This window comes from Carassius carassius, chromosome 29 (genome assembly GCF_963082965.1).
Source record: "Carassius carassius chromosome 29, fCarCar2.1, whole genome shotgun sequence".
In the NCBI taxonomy this organism is placed as follows: domain Eukaryota; kingdom Metazoa; phylum Chordata; class Actinopteri; order Cypriniformes; family Cyprinidae; genus Carassius; species Carassius carassius.
Window position 1 is genome coordinate 5,937,797 of NC_081783.1, and position 18,352 is coordinate 5,956,148.

Below are 18,352 nucleotides of genomic sequence, written 5' to 3' on the forward strand. Positions count from 1 at the left end.
TATACTTTGCGATCAAAGCCATAGCTGTAATTTTATTTTATTATTTATTTTAATTCAATTCATTTTTTTTTTTTTTTTTGTGTTTTTTTTTTTTGCATCTGCTCCTGTGGAATGTTGAAAAGAATGTAAGCCATATTGTTTGTATATGAGTTTGTTGAATAAAAAATAATAATAAAAAAAAAAAACCTGTCACTCAAGTGGCCACGCCCCTAATTATGCAGAACTTTAAGGTTTAGTATAATTTAAATGGATGAGTTATAAAAATAAAAAAAATCACCCCCCTCACAGTTGTCACGAAGGGCAAAATTATATAGACCAAAATAATTTTTTTAACCAGTCTGTAAACATACGGTATATATATATATATATATATATATATATATATATATATATATATATATATATATATATATAGCCTATATATATATATATATATATAATGTTTTTTTCTTTTTTTTCTGCAGTAAAGTTGGTCATTTTGACATGGGGAGTCTATGGGACTGACTCCCTTTTGCAGTCAGTCGATGAATTACAGTTTTAGTCACTTCCTTGTTGGCTTCACGAGAGAGAGCGGGATATTGCCGCTCTTTCAGAACCAATAACCAATCAGTTACATTGTTTCCGATGCGTTTCCTCTTTTAATTGCACGTGCACATCAGCTTCACCCTAATGCAGCAACAACACTTGTGAAAAGCGAAATGTTGATATGGTGGTAATTAATGGACACTTACATTGATCTCTGTCAATCATTCGGGTAGGCTAATATACTGCGATGTCTCCAAATAAATAGTTAAATCAATGTTTGAATCCCGTAACACGCGTATGTGAAGTCGACTTTTCGTGCATTTAACGTCTTGCTAGTGTGGATGTCTGATTTAGATATTATATTTGCAGTACCGTAACATTAACATTTTTCTTAGTCAGGATGACTAACATTAGGTCTTCGTGTCCAGTGTTCCCCTCTGGGTGGGGCCGTTGCTCCACGCGGCCTCCAGGCTTAAGACGACAGACCGGTTCAAACGAAGAAAAGTTTATCGTTTAATCCAGCGTCAGTTAGTAAGCATTACTTTGTATTTTATTATAAAAAAAATTGTTTTACTTTATTTTGGGTGATCTTAACGCAAATGTTGACAGCGGAACAGGATCGGCTGCAGCACGCGTGACAAATGCACGTATGTGTACCCAGCTGAGCTCAAAGAGATGGTCCGAGCAGCCTTTCCAAACGACATCTGTGACTATGAAGACCCCTGTCACGAAAACGTGAGCTATACACTTAAGTTCGTGTTCGTTCTTAAAAATGTACAGTCAGTGGTGTAATTAAATTTTTTCCCCTTTATCGAATCACTCAAATTAAACATTTTACAGTAGACAGGGGCTGAACACAAAGAAAAAGAAATACAAAATTACAATGCTTAAAATAAAATAAAAAATACATAAAAATATGGAAATGTTTACATACATTAATACACTTAACAGCTTTCTTGTTTCTCAGATTTTAGGTATTGCTTTAACTGCTTCGCTTTTGTTGCAGGTTGTTGTCATCACTATGGATGACTTGAAAAGGATGGCGTTTCCTTGACTGATAAACTGCAGTTGCAGTCTAAATGGTTTTGTACAGTAGCCTATAACGTTTTTATATGTTCATAGAAATGCAAATTGTGATCATTTAAAGTACATTTATTCATATAAAGTTGTTCGGTTTCCATAAATAGGATTTTGTAACGAGAGTTTTTCCTAAACGTGTCAATTAATGTTGTGTGTGGAGTTTTCATTTTACTGCAATACCCAGAATTCCTCCTTGTTTGCGTCACTGGTTTTGATATGCTGGTGGAAAAATAAATACGATAGTATTTATCCAAAACGATTGGTTTTTAGTGTCATTTGTTAAATGTTTGTGTTGTTAAATGTGTTACCCTCATGAACGACTCTGACAGTCCAGCTTACTGAGTAACTGACCTGCTGGACTCCATGACAACGTACACAACCTACACGAACACCACAGCAGTGGAGTTATTTCCATTAGCATACTGTCAGTTTAACACAGGACATTACATAATTCAAGGTATGTATCGACCTGTATTTATTAGTGCAATAATACGTAATGCAGCTGTGTATATTGAGTTGCTTAAAGGAACTATCGCTTGATGATCTGCATAGGTCCATTCATATATCAACATTCACATCTCTCTGTCTGTTGTCCAAAAGTGCTGTATATAAAACTTTAGAAAATGCCTCCAGAAGGGAAATCTGACATGGAGCGGATTGGCATCTTTAAAGAGATGGGATACATCTCAATAGGGGACAAATACACACCTTTTATATACCGTAAGTGTAACCAACATTAAACTTTAATAGTATGAATTACAGTAGTTGGTGCACTGCTGAGTTTGTTGGATAGAGTGCGTCAACAACTTATTCCACGGTAACGTCAAAGTACAAGTTTCATTATAGAAAAATCATAAACACAGTATTGAATTAAAATAGCGCAAGTTTCACAGTCTGTATGGGTTTTTTTTAACTAAAGGATTTGGCGCCACAAAGTAATTTTTATCTTCAGTTATTTTAACGGCTATAACAGGTTCACTTCGCCAGTTTTTGAAAGGTTGTTATTCATTGTGGAGGCTTGTTGCTACTTGTCACATTTTTACACAAGCGAATATTCCTGAAGTCAGTTTAAATGCACTAAAAGTCTTTGCTTTAATAACTTGTCCTGTCTAGACTGTTGTCCTAGAGACCATAAGCATTTGTGTAACTGGATAAACATGTTTAGTAGCCTACAACATACATGGGTTAATGTGACAACTAGCCCCGCCCCCTGCATAATATAGAAAATAGAAAGTTTATAATTTTGCTAAATATTTGATATCTGTCTCATGCACTTTTATTTGTCACTAAAAAGGCCCATTTAATGACGCCGCATACAAGAACAAACAGATACTGCCAGGAGGAGCTAAATCAAAGAGCGCGCTCCCGGCGGGATACTTCGACGCGCAGTTTAAGAGGATCTTTGAGAGAGAGGCGCTCACAGACCCTGTCAAAATAGAAAGACAGTACAGGATACAACAGAGCAAAAAGAACATAGGCAAAGCCTTTCTTCCCAGTAACGGAGAGAAAAAAACGTGAGTCTCTTTTTTCTGTGGCACACTGCAAATTTGTATTTATTTATTTATGTATGTATTTTCATTTTTTTTTAAATTTGATAAATAATTGTGGAATTGCAAGACGAAAATAGTAGTAGTCCTCGTAGTATTAATGTGGTTATTGTTGATGTTGTGTCAATGGCCAAAATCTTAAAGGGATAGTGCACCCCAAAATGAAAAACTTCATTTTATTTTAAACCTGTATCACTATCTTCTACGGAGCAAAAGGAAGATATTTTGAAGAATGTTGGTAACCAAACAATTTTGTTGACTATTTACTCCTATTGTATGGAGATATTTCTGAAAATATCTTTATATTCAACAAAAGGGGAAAAAAAATCATACAGGTTTGAAAGACATAAGGGTGAGTAAATGACTAAGAAAGAAAAAGACAGAATTTTCATTTTTGGGTGAACTATCACTTTAATTTTTAATAGCTTTATTGACTGGTGTACTGGTGCAGATTTTATCCAGAGAGCTATATTCAGTCTTTACACCAAGGAGAACAAAGTTGCACCTGAGATGTATTTGGTTCAGCAATATTTCATTAGTGTGAGACGTAGGCATTGGTTGGTATGGTCTATTAAAATCTGAAGACATAAAAAAAACTCCAGAAACAAGATTTTGTCGAGAAAGAAACATGGTTTCGGCTTTTTAATGATGTTTGTTCACCTGAAAACAAGATATAGTCCTTAATTTTTCAAAGAAAATGATTTAACCATGTTGTTTCAAAGCGGCAAATGCAAACAGTCTGTTTTTCATGCGCATCTGAGAGGAATAATAGCCTGAGTGAGCCATTAAGGCTGCTAGTCACAGAACTAGGTAGACGTCTGTTGTTGTTTTTTTTGTTGTTTTTTATTCTTCTTCTTTTCCCTATTTATACCAGAAAAAAACTGCCATGCAGCTTAGTTTTTCCAGTTATTCCTGAAACTGTTCTTATAGTTGCTCAATGTTTTTCTCGGATTTGTAGATGTGGAGTGGGCAGCTATTATGGGACATTTGGAGGCCCCATTCAAGCAATGAGTGCCCTACAGAATCCAAGGAAACTAAACAAATCACCTGGAAAAAACTTCTACACCAATCCACCCAAGAAGGGAAGTGGTTACGGGTAAGCAAATTACTTTATCCTCTGATGTGCCAGTTTCTGTGGTTTTGCTGTCAGATGTATTGATTTGTCCTTGCGCTCTAATAGCTTCCCTGACGTCACCCTCTCGAAGATGGTGTCCCATTCCTCAGACCCCTATGACATAGCCAAGGAAATGCTAAAGGTATTTTTAGGTCTACCTAAATGAGAATTTTAATCAGACTCCCGGGTCCTTGTTTTAATTAAGATAAGGCGTCCTCTGAGTACCTGACAGTATAATTCTATGCAAGCAGATGACTGTGTTCTCTTTCTCTAATGAGAGAGATAATTTGTTTACCAGCGTGAGATCATGGCACACAAATCCATGCTAAAAGGGGGAGCGTTTCGTTTGAACCTTCATCCAGCTGAATGCTTTGACAGCAATCCTTACAAATTTGACAAACCTCTACCACCTCCAAAGAAGACAGAGAAGAAGAAGCCCATTACGGTGCCCTTCAAACCAAGTTCGCCCAGTAAAAAGGTACGTAAAGGAGATCAAACACAGTGTAAAAATGTTCATGAAATGCATATGAGAATAGTTGCCATCTTGGAACATTTAGTGGCTGATTATTTATGTGGCATATTTATTTTTTTGCAGACTGGAGGTATGAAAGCAGGAACGTTTCAGTCCTACCCTACCTTCTCTGCAGAACCCTATGGTACCAAAAAGACCAAATCAGCAATGAAGAATAAGGAAGTACAAATATTTCATCCCTCCCCTGGCCCAAAGAGCACACCTGTCAAGAGCATCATCAGCCTCAATGTCACTAAGTAAGCTGAGCTCCAGGCACTAGCACCAAGACACTCATATCACACACAAAATGCTTAATGCTTATCATAATAATCACTAATATCAGTTGCTGACTATGTTCCACAGAATAAGACACTTCAGATTCATGGTAATGTGAATGACTTTATTTTACAGAGCTGTGAACTCCACAAACTACAACCAAATCCCCTCTGTGATGGCATATTAAGAATGTGTGATGTCTTCAGGTGATTTAATGAATGTCCTATATTGGTCTTTAGATTAAAAAGCTACAACTTTGAATTGTATTTACATCATTCTCTTAACTGATAAAGATAAACTCAAAAGACCTCATGTTTTGCTCAAGTTAACTAAAAGAGCTTATGCTCTGCTCAGTACTACCCCAGAAAAAAAAACCATACCATCTAGAGATATTTAATTGTACAAGTCATGTTTAACCACTGTGTAGCATTTTGTCAGTAGTACACTGAGGCACTTTTGTCTAAAATCACAAGTTATTAAACATTAAAAACACATTATGTATTTAACCAGCAAAGTGGTGGCCAATTCAGCAAGCTCTTAAATTTCACAAGTTTTTGCAGCATTAATGTCATTCATTTTATGAATATGGTTTAGTCAAATAATTTCAAATGTGTTATAATTTACAACGTAGTGATATAATAAACCTTTCGTCGTATGTGTTATAAAAGGTGCATGGCCTTAATGGGATAGCTGAGCAAATTATGACAGTTTTCTGTGGGTTGCAAACATTTGTGTGAACTATGCGTATAAGTGTATTTAAAAACATGAGAATTGAAAAAATAAGCTTAAAATACTGCAGCACAAATAATATTAATATATATATATATAAAACAATAAAAATAATTTGTATTGGGAAACCGATTACCAAATACTTTGTACCTAGATGATGACATTTTAAGCCTGTATTAAAAACAAAATTATATTTCTTTCATATTTTGAGAATAATTGAAACCTAAAGGGATTAGTTTGTTTAATTTCAGTATTTGCTCTACACAGAAGCCTAATATTTGAGAAATGGGAAAGTAAATTAACAGCTTTTCAACAAGAACTAGATTGAGAGTATAGATCCCATTTACACCTAGCATTAACTGTGATCAGATCACAAGTTATCAGTGCTCAAAATGCTTTGTGGGGTCTTTTTTGGGTTTTTGGAATTGTATCAGTGAACAATGCAATGGTAGTCAGAAAAATTTGAACACACACTGCTTTTAAATTCAGTCCACCCTGAATGCTTCCCGAAACACAGTGAAGCAATGCCATGTTAATACCAGGTGTAAACAGTAATGTAGTAATGATCTGATCACTAAAATAATGATCTGACTAAGAAATGAATAGCAGAACATCAAGAAGGAATAATTGCAAACAATACCAGTTGTCTAATTTCAACTGTCCGTCCCTCTAAGCAGTAGGATATACAGTAACTAGATCATGTCCCTCAGGTGGGGTCATTCGCATTCGAGCATGGGCTTCACAGTACATCTGTCCCTCCACAAAAAAGTAGCCCTTCTGCTTCAAGTTCAAGCCGCAGTCTGAGCACACAAAACAGGCTGGATGGCGGTACTTGTCCCGAGCTTTCACCACTGGTCCACTGTGAGCCAATTGTAGAAAAACTTTGATTTAATCAAGTTGTTAAAATGCATGAATACTATTCAGTCTAGAACAATTTTCATGAAAATTGCTACTATATTCTCAAAGAAGACACCATGTGTCATGGTCTTGTGCTGAATGCCTTACTCACACAATGCCAGTGCCACATTTATCACAGAGAGGCAGCTTCTGGAGTGAGGTTGTGGCGGCTTGGGGTTTTGTCACTGGGGCTTTTACACTTCTAGTCACCATGGGCCTTGTGCCTGTCAGAAGAATAAAGAGTCTCAGAAACACTTCGGCAATGTGAAATTCTTCTTCATACTGAATCCAGACTACTAAGAGAACAGCGGGCTTGGACTGACGTCATTAGCAGGATTGTTGAAAATAGTGAAGGCATCTTAAGTCAAATTGAGCCCGCAAGACTATTACTCTTCAAGTGCATCTGTAATTCACCGGAATATCTGCTGACATTTAAACTTTGACATCTTTATCAGTTAAGCAAGCTGTAGTTTCTATCTTGTGAAGTCAGAATTGCCCCAAATAGCAGATAAAGGCAGCTCACCATCACTTTCCACATAGTCTTGCAGGGCCTTAAATGATCCAGACTGACGTGGTTCATGTGGCTGCTCTTGGTTGTCCTGGAGCATACGGTACACATGAGAGTCTTCAAGGGACGTCAGGGGTTTAGGGCTGGAACAAATAAAGGCAGAAGCCCAAAATGTTTGTCCATAATTGTGTTATATAAAAGTTTGGCAGTGCTCAGGAGGACACATTATGAATATTAGATGCTGTCTAACTAAACGGTTTAGAACTTTCATTGGTATAAAAGAAGTTTAAAGAATGTCCTGGATTCAGTTAACAAATGATTAAAACAGTTGGTGTTGTTTAAATTGTAAAGCTGTCTAAATCATAATTTAGCAGTGGAGCTACTGTTCTATATCAAGGAATTTCTATTTAGTTTTGTGTTTTCTGGCTTTACATGGTCATAAGTTTTTTTAACTAGTCTCATATAAACCAATGTTTGTTGCATTTATTTAATTTTACATTAATTTATTACCCTTGTTTACATTAAACATTATAGCATTTATGCATCGCCCCATAGACTTTTTGTCATGTTTATTTTAGTTTCTTTGCATATTGACCAGAACCAATATTCCTTATGTAGAAATTTCCATTACTAATATTTAATTACTGTAATTTCAATGTTTTTTTTTAGGCCTACAATCTTGAAAAGAAAGGTTCCAAAAAGATGTTCACTGTGATACCTTACAAGAACCATTTGGGGTTCCCAGTGAGACTTTCAGTGAACAGTTAGTAAAATAAAATAAAAATTCTTAGTGTGAAAAACATTTTCAAAATCCAAAGAACCCTTTTTCCCATGGAAAGTTTCCATGGATGTTAAAGGTCTGGATCTGAAACCACAGATGCCATTAAAAAACCTTTATTTTTAGAGTGCACATTTGCAGTATTTTCCTTTTTTCCCCAACATATTCTGAAGTTTTCTGTAGGAACCCTGTGTCTTCAATCTATCCGGTCATTATTCAGCTATGCTTACTGTAGAAGCACAAGCTAGTAGATTTGTAAGGTGGCGTAAACAAAGCTCTGGTTACCTGGGTGATGCCTGCCTGACTACAGTGGACATCTGAGACTGCTGCAGTGTATTTGAGACATTGTCTGCTGAGTATAATGCAATGGGGGAGTTATACTGTGCAGAAAGAGCTGCCTTGGACCCAGCCGACAGGGTGCCAGGCATCTGAGGAGCTACATTTCCCTTCAGCATCTGGGATGTAGTATCACTGGAGTTGTGTAAGGTCAGTGTATAATAACCAGGTGGACCAAACCAGGAAGCAATCAAATCAATAAGGCCACACAGAGGACACAGAAAAGGACAAACACAGAAAAGAATGGAAGAGGTATAGTTAGAGATGTACATAGAGCTTCAGTATATATACTATGCTGCAGCTTTATTAGCTGAATGAATGCATAAATGTAAAAACGTACAAATTCTGCTGTTATCAAATGACCATATTTGACTACATGTAGGGTGCTTTTGTCTAATGACCTCTTTTGGCTTGCAGATATGAAGGGCTTTGGTCTGACATTAAACTTGTGTTCGAAGTAATCAATGTCCTGTAAGACATAAGAGCGAAGATGTGAATAGACAGTTAGAGGTGAAAGATAAAGGAGCAGAAGTCCTCCAAGATCCAACTCTGCAGGCCCAAATGTGAACATTTGTTCTGCTATAATATACTAGTATGAAAGTATTAGATAAGGTGATGCCCTTTCTTATCTCTAAAAGAACCTAATTAACTTCTTTGCATCATAATTCTCTATCCAAATGCTTATATTTGGGCTGCAGGAAGACCTGTGTGGACTTCTGGAGGATCAGAGTGTGTTAGTGGTAAATGGGCAGCCGGTCTACAGCAAGCAGAGAGAAGTGTCTTAGTCCATAGGGTTGGGGTGATCCATGTTGGCACTCACCCCTCAGGCTTTTCATGCACCAGACCCCGGATCTGTCCTTGCAGGGCGTCCTGGATGTTATCTGAAGAGTAGAGGCCTATGGGAGTGTTGTAGGTGGAGCTCACCACCTGTGTTTTGTCATCCAGACTGGCGGCAGCCACAAAGGGCTGTGCTCTTCTGTTATGACCTGTGCCAATAGGTTTATACTCCTGCATGTGTAGGACAGATGGACATACTACATACTCAAAGCCCACACAAACACCACATTCTGATATGTCCTTTAGATTCCTAATATACTCATTTAAATTTTTTCGAATTTATTATATTGTTTTTCAAGCGGTCACATTTTTCTTTTCTTTTTTTCTTTATTACATCACTTGCTCACTAATGGATCCTTTGCAAAGAATGGGTGCCGTCAGAATGGGAGTTCAAACAGCTAAAAAAACAACACAATAATCCACACGACTCCAGTCAATTAACATTTTTAACTATAAACCATTGCTTCCAACTTAAATACAAGTAATTTTTTCATAATATTGGTTCCGGGGGGGGGGGGGGGGGGGCTATTTTTATTTTTTTATCAGCTGTTTGAACTCTAATTCTGATGGCACCCATTCACTGCAGAGGATTTAGGAAATTTTAATTTCTAGGTGAACTTTTCTTATACAAGGACAAATCAAACAAAAAATAACAGCTTAGCACAGTTTATGAAAGGATACCCAAAAATGCAAATCATCATTTATTCACCCTCACATGGTCCCAGATGTATATGACTTATTTTCTTCTGTGAAACACAAACTAAATTTTTTGTTAGAAAAATAATCCATCAATCAATCTTATATAATTCTGGCAGTTGGGATGACGCTTTAAAAAGCAATCAAAATGAACACAACGGTAATCCATACGATGAATTAATATTTTCTGAAGCGATATGGAAGGTGAGAAAAATACCAATATTTTAAACTTTGTAAGATATAAACCATTACTTCCAGCCAACTATCATGCAAAGGTTGATGAGTTCATGCATGGCACAGGCATCATCTTGTTGTGATGCGTGATGTAAATGCATTGTGAAACCTACAAGAAGTGATACAGAAGGACAGTCACTTCTCGCACCAGTTTCACAATGCGCTTAAATCAATATTAGTATGAATATTCTATTATTGATGTATGGCTGTATTAAATTATATTAGAATGATGATGTAAGAGCTTCACATTTGTATTTTTCTCATACACACCTCTCATTTTGTTAGCAATGGATTTTTAGGAGATTTAGGAGTTTTTTTCGGAGATGGAGTGTTTTTCTAAAAATATCTGTTTGTGTTCCATGAGGATGAGTAAATGATGAGAGGATTTCTATTTATGGGTGGAATATCCCTTTAATATGCCTCATGCACTCTTGTGTTTCTTAAAAAAAAATAAAAATAAAAAAATCTTGCTGGATATTATAAGCAGATAAAAAAATTAAATAAGGAATGGTGCATTTGTTTTTCTTTTCCATTACACACTTACTTGCTTCTCTGCCTCCAAATTGATTTTGAATGGGTTCACTTTCCCCTCTTCTATAACCTGAGGTGACCACATCTTTGTTTCTGGCCTGCAACACATTTAATGCACACAGTTAGACACGAGGTACTCGCCTCCTATGAAATCATAAAAAAAAAGATCAAAGTGCACTGGGGGGTGGGGGAATGGGTCATTACTGTGCACCAGGGCCATGACCGCTTCTAGATAGTAAAGTAACTTCAACAGACTGGCATGTACAAGCCAGATGGTTTATGGGTGAAACTTAATCACAGAGAAAAGACACATTCATCATAGTCGTAAATAAGGCTCTGTGGGTATTGATAGACACTTTCATAGCAAGCGGTAAAGACAAATTCTTTTGGAACTCCATCTTACGGTCCTCCCTCTGGCTGCAACTTTAAAAGGAGGTGAGAGAACCTGATATAAAGTTTGTTGAAAGATGATTAAGGCTGTTTGCAACACTATCCTTTAATGAGAAAAGCTCATGGTACCTCTCTATCTTGAGGAAAAGCTGATTGGTGGAGTCTTTGATCTTGTTCTGAGCTTCAGCGTGAGTCATACCATCAGTGGACGCTCCCTGGATAGCCAGGATGATGTCTCCTGGACACAAGTTGACCCGAGATGCCTTGCTGCCTGGTGTCACCTGAAAACAAGAACCAGACTTGATGCTTTTTTGTCACATCTATTAATTTCTTTATAAATTCATAACAAAGGCATGCGCACACAATGACTTGAATGATGTTTGTCATTTCGGTCATACAAATCTATTTTTTTTTTCTGTATATGGTATTTGAAATAAAAGTGAAGTACTAATATATATATATATATATATATATATATATATTTATATATAAAATCTAAACTTAAAATTTAAATGGCAACTTACTGAAAAAAGTTTAAGCTGAAGTACTAAAATTACTAAAACTAACTGAATAAAGATTTATTTAAAGTAAATAGAAATGACAAAAGCGCATAATTTCTAATGTTAAAATAAAAATTACAACTGAGACTATAAAATAAAAGCAAAACGTTTTTTTGTATGTATTTAAGCTGTAAATATATGTCTTTCTTTTTTTAAATGATGGTTTTACTACATGATGTTTTAGAGTCTTGAAGCTTTTCTTAAAAATAGCATAAAAAGGTTCAAAACCGTAAGAACCCAACATAAATACAAATAAAACCTTTCTTGTACCATTTAATGACACTTACAGACTGTTCAAACAGAAACCATTTTGCTTGAAATTACTCCTCCAAATTACTCACTGTACTCTTTACCAGTAAAGTACACTTTACTTTGAATTTCACTATGCTGCTTTTCCATGTTTTTTTTTTCAGCACTCACGTTAAAAGTTGTTCAAAATGTGATCCAAGTCTCTTTGGATAAAAGTGGTAAATATGCTTTAGCTTCTAACAAAGTTTTGAATGAAAATAATTGGTTTCTTAGAAGCCTTCATTAAAAGTCACTACAAGTTTTCAGCAAACTATAGAGTAGTTTAGACATAAACGGAAAGTGACAGGGGTAGAAACAATCTGTTGACCCACTGTGGTTTAGAAGTGAGCTAAAAATAGCAAGCCATGGATGTGTCAATCGAGGCCGGGTATCACCCTCCAGGGGAGTCAGGCCTATTGGTGGTTGATGATCTGACTGCTCTGGCATCCACCCTGCCGGCCGGTGTTTCTCTCCCCATCAACCTCTCTTTCATTAATGGAGTCTGACATCATCCCTTATTCCTCTCATCAGTGCCATGCTCATTTTCTTAGGAATTCTCCTCATTCCCCTGGTCATTTATCTCATCACCTCATCCTGTGCGCAGGCCTCGTTCTACCTGTCTCCTGACTCAGCTGCTCTGATACTGTATATCCCAACATCGCTGACCTTCTTAGTTAAGTCTGCCTCTCGAGAAGGGAAGATTTATACCAGGTCACGTCTCAACAGCTATTTAAGACCAGAGGGTTTTAGTTTTCCACCATCAGTGTTTAATGTCATTAAGATTGGTGATGTTTTATTCCGAACGCATAATTTATTGACTGATGAAGCTAGCAGCTCTGTTTCCTGTCAAATAACAGTCACTCTGTAATATCTCATTTCCTGTAACTTTTTTTTTTTTTGCTTTGTGTACATGACAAAACAATTAGCTTTGTCCTCCCATATCATCTAGGGAAATTATATCACAATATACATCTTATTCCTAGTCCATATTTAAGTCAACAAACAACAACTATTTATTTGCCCTGTAGACATGCATTATGAGGATGTCTGCAGAAATGAAGGGTTACTGCAAAGAAAGAAGCATCCAAATGTCTCAGAATGGACAGTATATAAATGAGATTTTTCCCTTGACACTGCTTAAGGAAATGAGAGATGTGTTTGGCTCAACAACAAAGACGCTCTCTTTAATAGATGGAAACAAAGGGAACTATGAACTGAGAGTGACTAGTATAAACAGGCACATGAATATAACAATTCGGTTTTTGTAAGCTTTGTAGCACCTATGCAGAAAAATCCCCAAGGTGACACACAAACCCAAAAGAGAAGCATGTAAGGGCACGCTGAACATTAGACATTATGTTTGGAGCAACATCAGACAGAATAAATTAAAGGATGGTTAACCTAGGTTAAGATTCATTCACCCTTGTGTCATTCCAAACATGTATGGTTTCCTGGGAAAATGTATATTCTGAAGAATGTTTTAATGGTTTTGTCCATACAGTGAAAGTCAATGGGGTCCAAAACAACATTAGACCTCACTGGCTTTTAATACACACTCTTAAAAATAAAGGTTCTTTATTGGCATCTGTAGTTCCATGATAAACCATCCATGGAACCTTTTAGTGCACAAAACATTATTTTTTATGATGGAAAAAGGTTTTTTAGATGATTAAAATAGTTCTTCACACTAAGAAAAAAATGTAACTGAAAGGATTTGTGGAGAACCAACATTTTTTTTTCCATGACTTTGCTGCAAAAAACTCTTTGCTTTTTGAACCTTTATTTTCAAAGTATCTTCTTTTTTGTTTCACACAAGAAACAACACAAAGGTGAGTAAATTTGAATTGTTAGGTATGCAGGGTGAGTGCACCTACACAAAAACCGACATAAGGGTGAGTAAATGATGACAGAATTGTAATTTTTGGGAGAAGTGACTAAATGGCCAACCATGAACTATCCCTATGATGCCTTTGAGCAAAAAGCACTAAACCAGGCTAAATCGACCATCCCTGTAATAAATGATTTGTTAAAGCTTTCTGCTCAATGACTGGATTTAGAAATATAACGGTCATTTACATTTTTAATTCAACAGTATAATTTAGACGGTCTGTGCTGGCATGCCCACATCAATGGAGGCTAATGTTACTGGAATAAGAACATCAGGGCTCATAGTATGAGAAAAGAGCCACCTTGCTGGCATCAATATGTGTATGATTACAGACAGCGGTTTTACAAAGAAACCGCACACATTCTTTATTAGTCATCAGTATTTCTCTGCTTAAAGATGCAATATATTTAGCTTTCAGGATCTGGCAATGGCAAACACCAAAATAAGAAACATGCTCATTCTAATCCATTTAAATTATGTTTGAGTGGGTTTTATTGTTTTTGTTTGAAATCAAATCCAATGGATTTAACTTGGATACCGCAGGGAAGTCATTAGCTAGGAATGTTAAATAAACCTGGTTGGTTTATTTAAAAAAATGACATCATTCTGCTCAGCTGAGCCTTCACGTCTAGTCCACCTGGAAGTTTGTTTCCCTATTGTGACCAAATCCAGTGCTGTACCAAAAAATATATACTTTTCAGACATGTCTATTGGCAATACCATGATATTCTTTGAAGTACATTGGACTACCATGGTATAAATCACTTTACTATGGTAGCACCACATTTTTATTCTCCCACTGTTCTGGTTCCAATCAGGGTGTATGGGAAGTTTCATTTTTACGATGACCTGTCCGTTCTCTGCTACGTTTTTATTTTCCACAATTTATGGCAAATGTCAGAACTGCCTTTTCACTAAGAATGTACTTGAATGTCACGATCAAAGAGCTGCTGTTGATGAGACTGAGCTACTAATCATTCCGCTACATTCCACACATCAGAATGCAGCGCTTCCTGTGAAAAGCTGTTCAGACACAAGCCTGATGAGATACAGAAGTCTTTATGTAGCTGTTCTGTAGATGCAATACATAGAATTTCCTACAGTCAATCTCCCAACAGTGTTCTTATAGAGACACAGAAGAAGTTGGACAGGCAGTATGTTTCTTTCCATATAAGTGAAATAGTTTTAGTCAGGTGGAGCCTTTGGGCCTTCTTAGCCTTCACCAAAACACATAAACGGTGCAGTTGCTGAGCGTAAATCTAGCATGCCAATCTGCCTTTTTATTCAGTTCAGAATAACTGTATCTATGAAATGGAGCACTTTCCTCACCTTCAGATGACCGTTTTATATATTTATGAACAATCTGAGTGGATATGAGGTCTGAGATTGTGCTGGAATAATTGCTTAAATTAGAGATTGTCCAATTCATCTCACACATGTCACTGAGCGCCCATTTAACCTTTGACCTCTTGTGTTACCACAAATGTTCAGACTTCATCGGCTGTTTAAAATACTTTTGGAATAAGAGCTTTGCGATTCATTCAGACAACAGGTGTAGAGATCCCCTCTGGAGCCAGGCATTAGACTAACCTCTGTGTGTGTGTGTGTGTGTGTGTGTGTGTGTGTGTGTGTGTGTGTGTGTGTGTGTGTGTGTGTGTGTGTGTGTGTGTGTGTGTGTGTGTGTGTGTGTGTGTGTGTGTGTGTGTGTGTGTGTGTGTGTGTGTGTGTGTGTTTGACTTTTTGTTAACATGTTAGTTACTGGAAGAGAAAATACACTTCATGTAATATACACTTTTAGGTACAGCTGCATTGCGGTAAGATTTTTGACGTTTTGAAAGAAGTATCTTATGCTCACCAAGGCTACTTTGCTTGATCGAATATACAATAAAAGCTGTAATATTCTGAAATATAATTTGATACAATTTGAAACCGATTTCTGATGTCTATTTCAGTATATTTTAAAAAGTAGTGTATTCCTGTGATGGTAAATCGGGATTTTCAGCATCATTACTCCAGTCTTCAGTGTCAAATGAGGAAAATTCCTGTATGCTGATTTGATGCTCAAAAATATTTCTTTTTTTATTCTTATAAAAAAACAAATTATAATAAATAAAAATAAAACACATTTTAAATGTCTTTTACTTGATACATATAATACATCCTTGCTTGAATAAAAGTATTAATTTCCTAAAATGCACTACTAGAGTAAATCCCAAAGACATCAAGATAAAAACTGGGTCATTATAACTAACATAGAAAGTCTCTATTGGGAAATGATTCCATGACAACCACAGATGTTGTGGATCTAAAAATATTTCTCTGAAATCTTTCTCACTGTACTCCTCAGTTAGTCTAAAGTGAGGTCCTGGGAATGTGCTTTTTTTTTTTGATCCACCCACTGGTTTCTCATGCCCCCGGCAGTGTTACCCAGCACATCAAAAGCATCATTATCTCTGAGTGGAATGTGTGAAGCAGCAGACTTTAGCCAAAGGCTTTCGCTTACCCGACTTATGGTCAGCGGCTGGTTAAAATCTTTGCCTCCTGAAAGCCGAAATCCCCAAGGGGCTGGCCCGTCCAGCACCACGTTCTGTGGCATATCTGTCTCGTTTTGTTTCTTAAAGTTGAACTTGCTTCCTCAGTAAAGTCTCCTCTTTTTTGGCGAGAGATGTACAGTAAGAAAAGAATAATCAGCTCTGTCTCTCCTACCCTGGACGAATGGCTCACCCAGCCACGATTGGAAGCCAGTGCTCGTCTCTGCGTCCCTTTTAAGCATGCAAGTGGGGTTAGGAGAGTGAGTGAATGAAGGAAAGATGATGCCAGGATGCCACACCTCTTGTGAGGTCACAGGGTAGAATGAGAAACTGAGGGTTCAAACTCTCTCCCCACCTCTTTCAGATCCAAACCTTGCACCCTTTACAATTAATCTTCTTTTCCAAGAAGTCTTAGCGGTTTGATAGCTAAAATCATCCACCAGTGACTCTCTTCGCTGTGTCATCACCCAGTCTGCTATCTAGACTTTTCTGTCCTTACTGCCGGCAGACACCTGTGCCTGACTGAGAGGAGTATATATAGGCTACTTCATCATGAAATTAAGGCTGAGCGTTAAGTCAGAGCCTTTGCTGCTGATGAGCAGATTACAAACTATTTACAGAGCACAATAACAAAACGATATGTCATATTTTCATATCAACACAGCATGCATTGCTCTTTTAAACATCTCCTCTCGGGAATGTAAACATATTCAATAACACAACCACATAAGGGAACAATGAAAACTGCTTGGATTTAATTTCAAGTGATAATTCTCTTACTTTACCACCACCACACACACACACACACACACACACACACAAAAAAAGTTATCTAGCCTAGTGTCTTGATGTCATGAAGTGGCTTCAAAAACCATTTCGGACACATAAATCATGCTTAAAAATGTATGAATGTCATTGCATTAGTTGGTTTAAAACACCAAACATTCTCCGAACTAACGTATCTTTTCTGAGCCATTTTTGCAATGACTTTTGCAGTGACCTCAAGGGATATTTTTAGCGCATGTACAAAGTTCACACAGGTGTCCTAACAGACTAGCACAGGTGCAGTTCATCACATTAACTATCTAATGACATCTGACAAAACAAACGTCTGTTAGAGACGTTTCACGTTCACACAACGTGTGAGGTTCACACAAAATGCCTTCTTGCGTTCCACTGTGCTTCTTTTCAGTGGTTTTCCACGTTATCATGGAAACATAATGTAGCCTATTACCATTGGCGGCTCCAGACAATTTCAATTGGGGGGGCTTTGGGGGGTCCTGGTCATTTCAAGGGGGGTCTCTTGAAAACCAACAAAAAATACAGTGGCACCGGCAAATAACTGCATATTACTGCATCGAAAATACATTTTGGTCCAAAAATAGCAAAAACTACGACTTTATTCAGCATTGTCTTCTCTTCCGTGTCTGTTGTGAGCGAGTTCAAAACAAAGCAGTTTGTGATATCCGGTTAATCCGGATAATCCACAAATGACTTAAGCTGTTAACTTTTTTAACGTGGCTGACACTCCCTCTGAACAGGGCCATGCAGAGACTTTTGGAGGGGCAGGTGCTCAAAGTATAAAAGGGGTACATGGAACAAGGCTTTAAATGGCGCTGTTCAAAATATCAATAGAGCAATATATTGTGATGCATTCCTTGCTGATTTGCGTATCGATATGGATGATTATGTATTGATACAGCAGCAAATGCTTTGATGCAGTTTTGAAAAAGAAACAATAGAGAAGACAATTTTAAGTTTAAAATAATAATAGCTCTGGGATTAGAAACTGAAATGTCTTAAATTGTCCCAACCTGATGGCTTTTTCTTCTCTGTTCTACAGAATAATTAAGAACAGCGGTTATAGTAAAAACTATAGAAAACACTTGTGCCTCTTTCTCACCAGCCTCTGTCTCCTGGCTTGCTGTTCCCTGCTCTCTTTCTGTCACTTGTGCCTCTACATGTCCTTCTTTTTCTTCCTCTATCTCCATCTCTTCATCTGATCTAATACTTTCCACTCTCTGTCCATCTAGGAACAAGGCTCAATTTACTATTTCAGCATTAATCTATTATTTTAACCATCACTACTACTCTTG

The 18,352-nt window shown here is 37.0% G+C and overlaps 2 protein-coding genes across 4 annotated transcripts; one reads left to right on the forward strand and one right to left on the reverse strand.

Moving 5' to 3' along the window:
* The first annotated feature begins 1,926 nt into the window (after positions 1-1,926).
* Positions 1,927-5,394, forward strand: cfap96 (cilia and flagella associated protein 96). Of its 2 annotated transcripts, XM_059516664.1 has the most exons (8): positions 1,927-2,062; positions 2,226-2,325; positions 2,900-3,119; positions 4,111-4,248; positions 4,333-4,408; positions 4,565-4,744; positions 4,862-5,034; positions 5,189-5,394. In XM_059516664.1, the coding sequence occupies exons 2-8, from the start codon at positions 2,229-2,231 to the stop codon at positions 5,238-5,240; spliced, it is 936 nt and encodes a 311-aa protein (XP_059372647.1). In that variant the 5' UTR covers positions 1,927-2,062; positions 2,226-2,228; the 3' UTR covers positions 5,241-5,394. The 2 variants fall into 2 exon arrangements, with proteins under 2 accessions (XP_059372647.1, XP_059372649.1); XM_059516666.1 differs by lacking the exon at positions 1,927-2,062 and having other exon boundaries at positions 2,193-2,325.
* Positions 5,395-6,256: 862 nt separating this feature from the next.
* Positions 6,257-16,519, reverse strand: pdlim3b (PDZ and LIM domain 3b). 2 transcript variants are annotated; one of them, XM_059515541.1, is made up of 8 exons: positions 16,229-16,519; positions 11,119-11,270; positions 10,613-10,697; positions 8,703-8,770; positions 8,251-8,436; positions 7,203-7,330; positions 6,792-6,903; positions 6,257-6,641 (listed from the first exon to the last, which is right to left on the reverse strand). In XM_059515541.1, exons 1-8 carry the CDS (start codon positions 16,319-16,321, stop codon positions 6,452-6,454), a joined length of 1,014 nt encoding a protein of 337 aa, XP_059371524.1. In that variant the 5' UTR covers positions 16,322-16,519; the 3' UTR covers positions 6,257-6,451. The 2 variants fall into 2 exon arrangements, with proteins under 2 accessions (XP_059371524.1, XP_059371525.1); XM_059515542.1 differs by lacking the exons at positions 8,251-8,436; positions 8,703-8,770 and adding an exon at positions 9,122-9,309 and having other exon boundaries at positions 16,229-16,514.
* Between the last annotated feature and the right edge of the window lie 1,833 nt (positions 16,520-18,352).

Coding starts and splice junctions, on each gene's coding strand:
- cfap96 (XM_059516664.1), top strand. CDS start 2,229: ATGCCTCCAGAAGGGAAATCTGACATGGAGCGGATTGGCATCTTTAAA. Junction 4,409..4,564: donor TAGCCAAGGAAATGCTAAAG/GTATTTTTAGGT, acceptor TTTGTTTACCAG/CGTGAGATCATGGCACACAA. Junction 4,745..4,861: donor CAAGTTCGCCCAGTAAAAAG/GTACGTAAAGGA, acceptor ATTTTTTTGCAG/ACTGGAGGTATGAAAGCAGG.
- pdlim3b (XM_059515541.1), bottom strand. CDS start 16,321: ATGCCACAGAACGTGGTGCTGGACGGGCCAGCCCCTTGGGGATTTCGG. Junction 8,437..8,702: donor ATATCTGCAAGCCAAAAGAG/GTCATTAGACAA, acceptor ACACAACTCCAG/TGATACTACATCCCAGATGC. Junction 6,642..6,791: donor AAATGTGGCACTGGCATTGT/GTGAGTAAGGCA, acceptor ATTGGCTCACAG/TGGACCAGTGGTGAAAGCTC.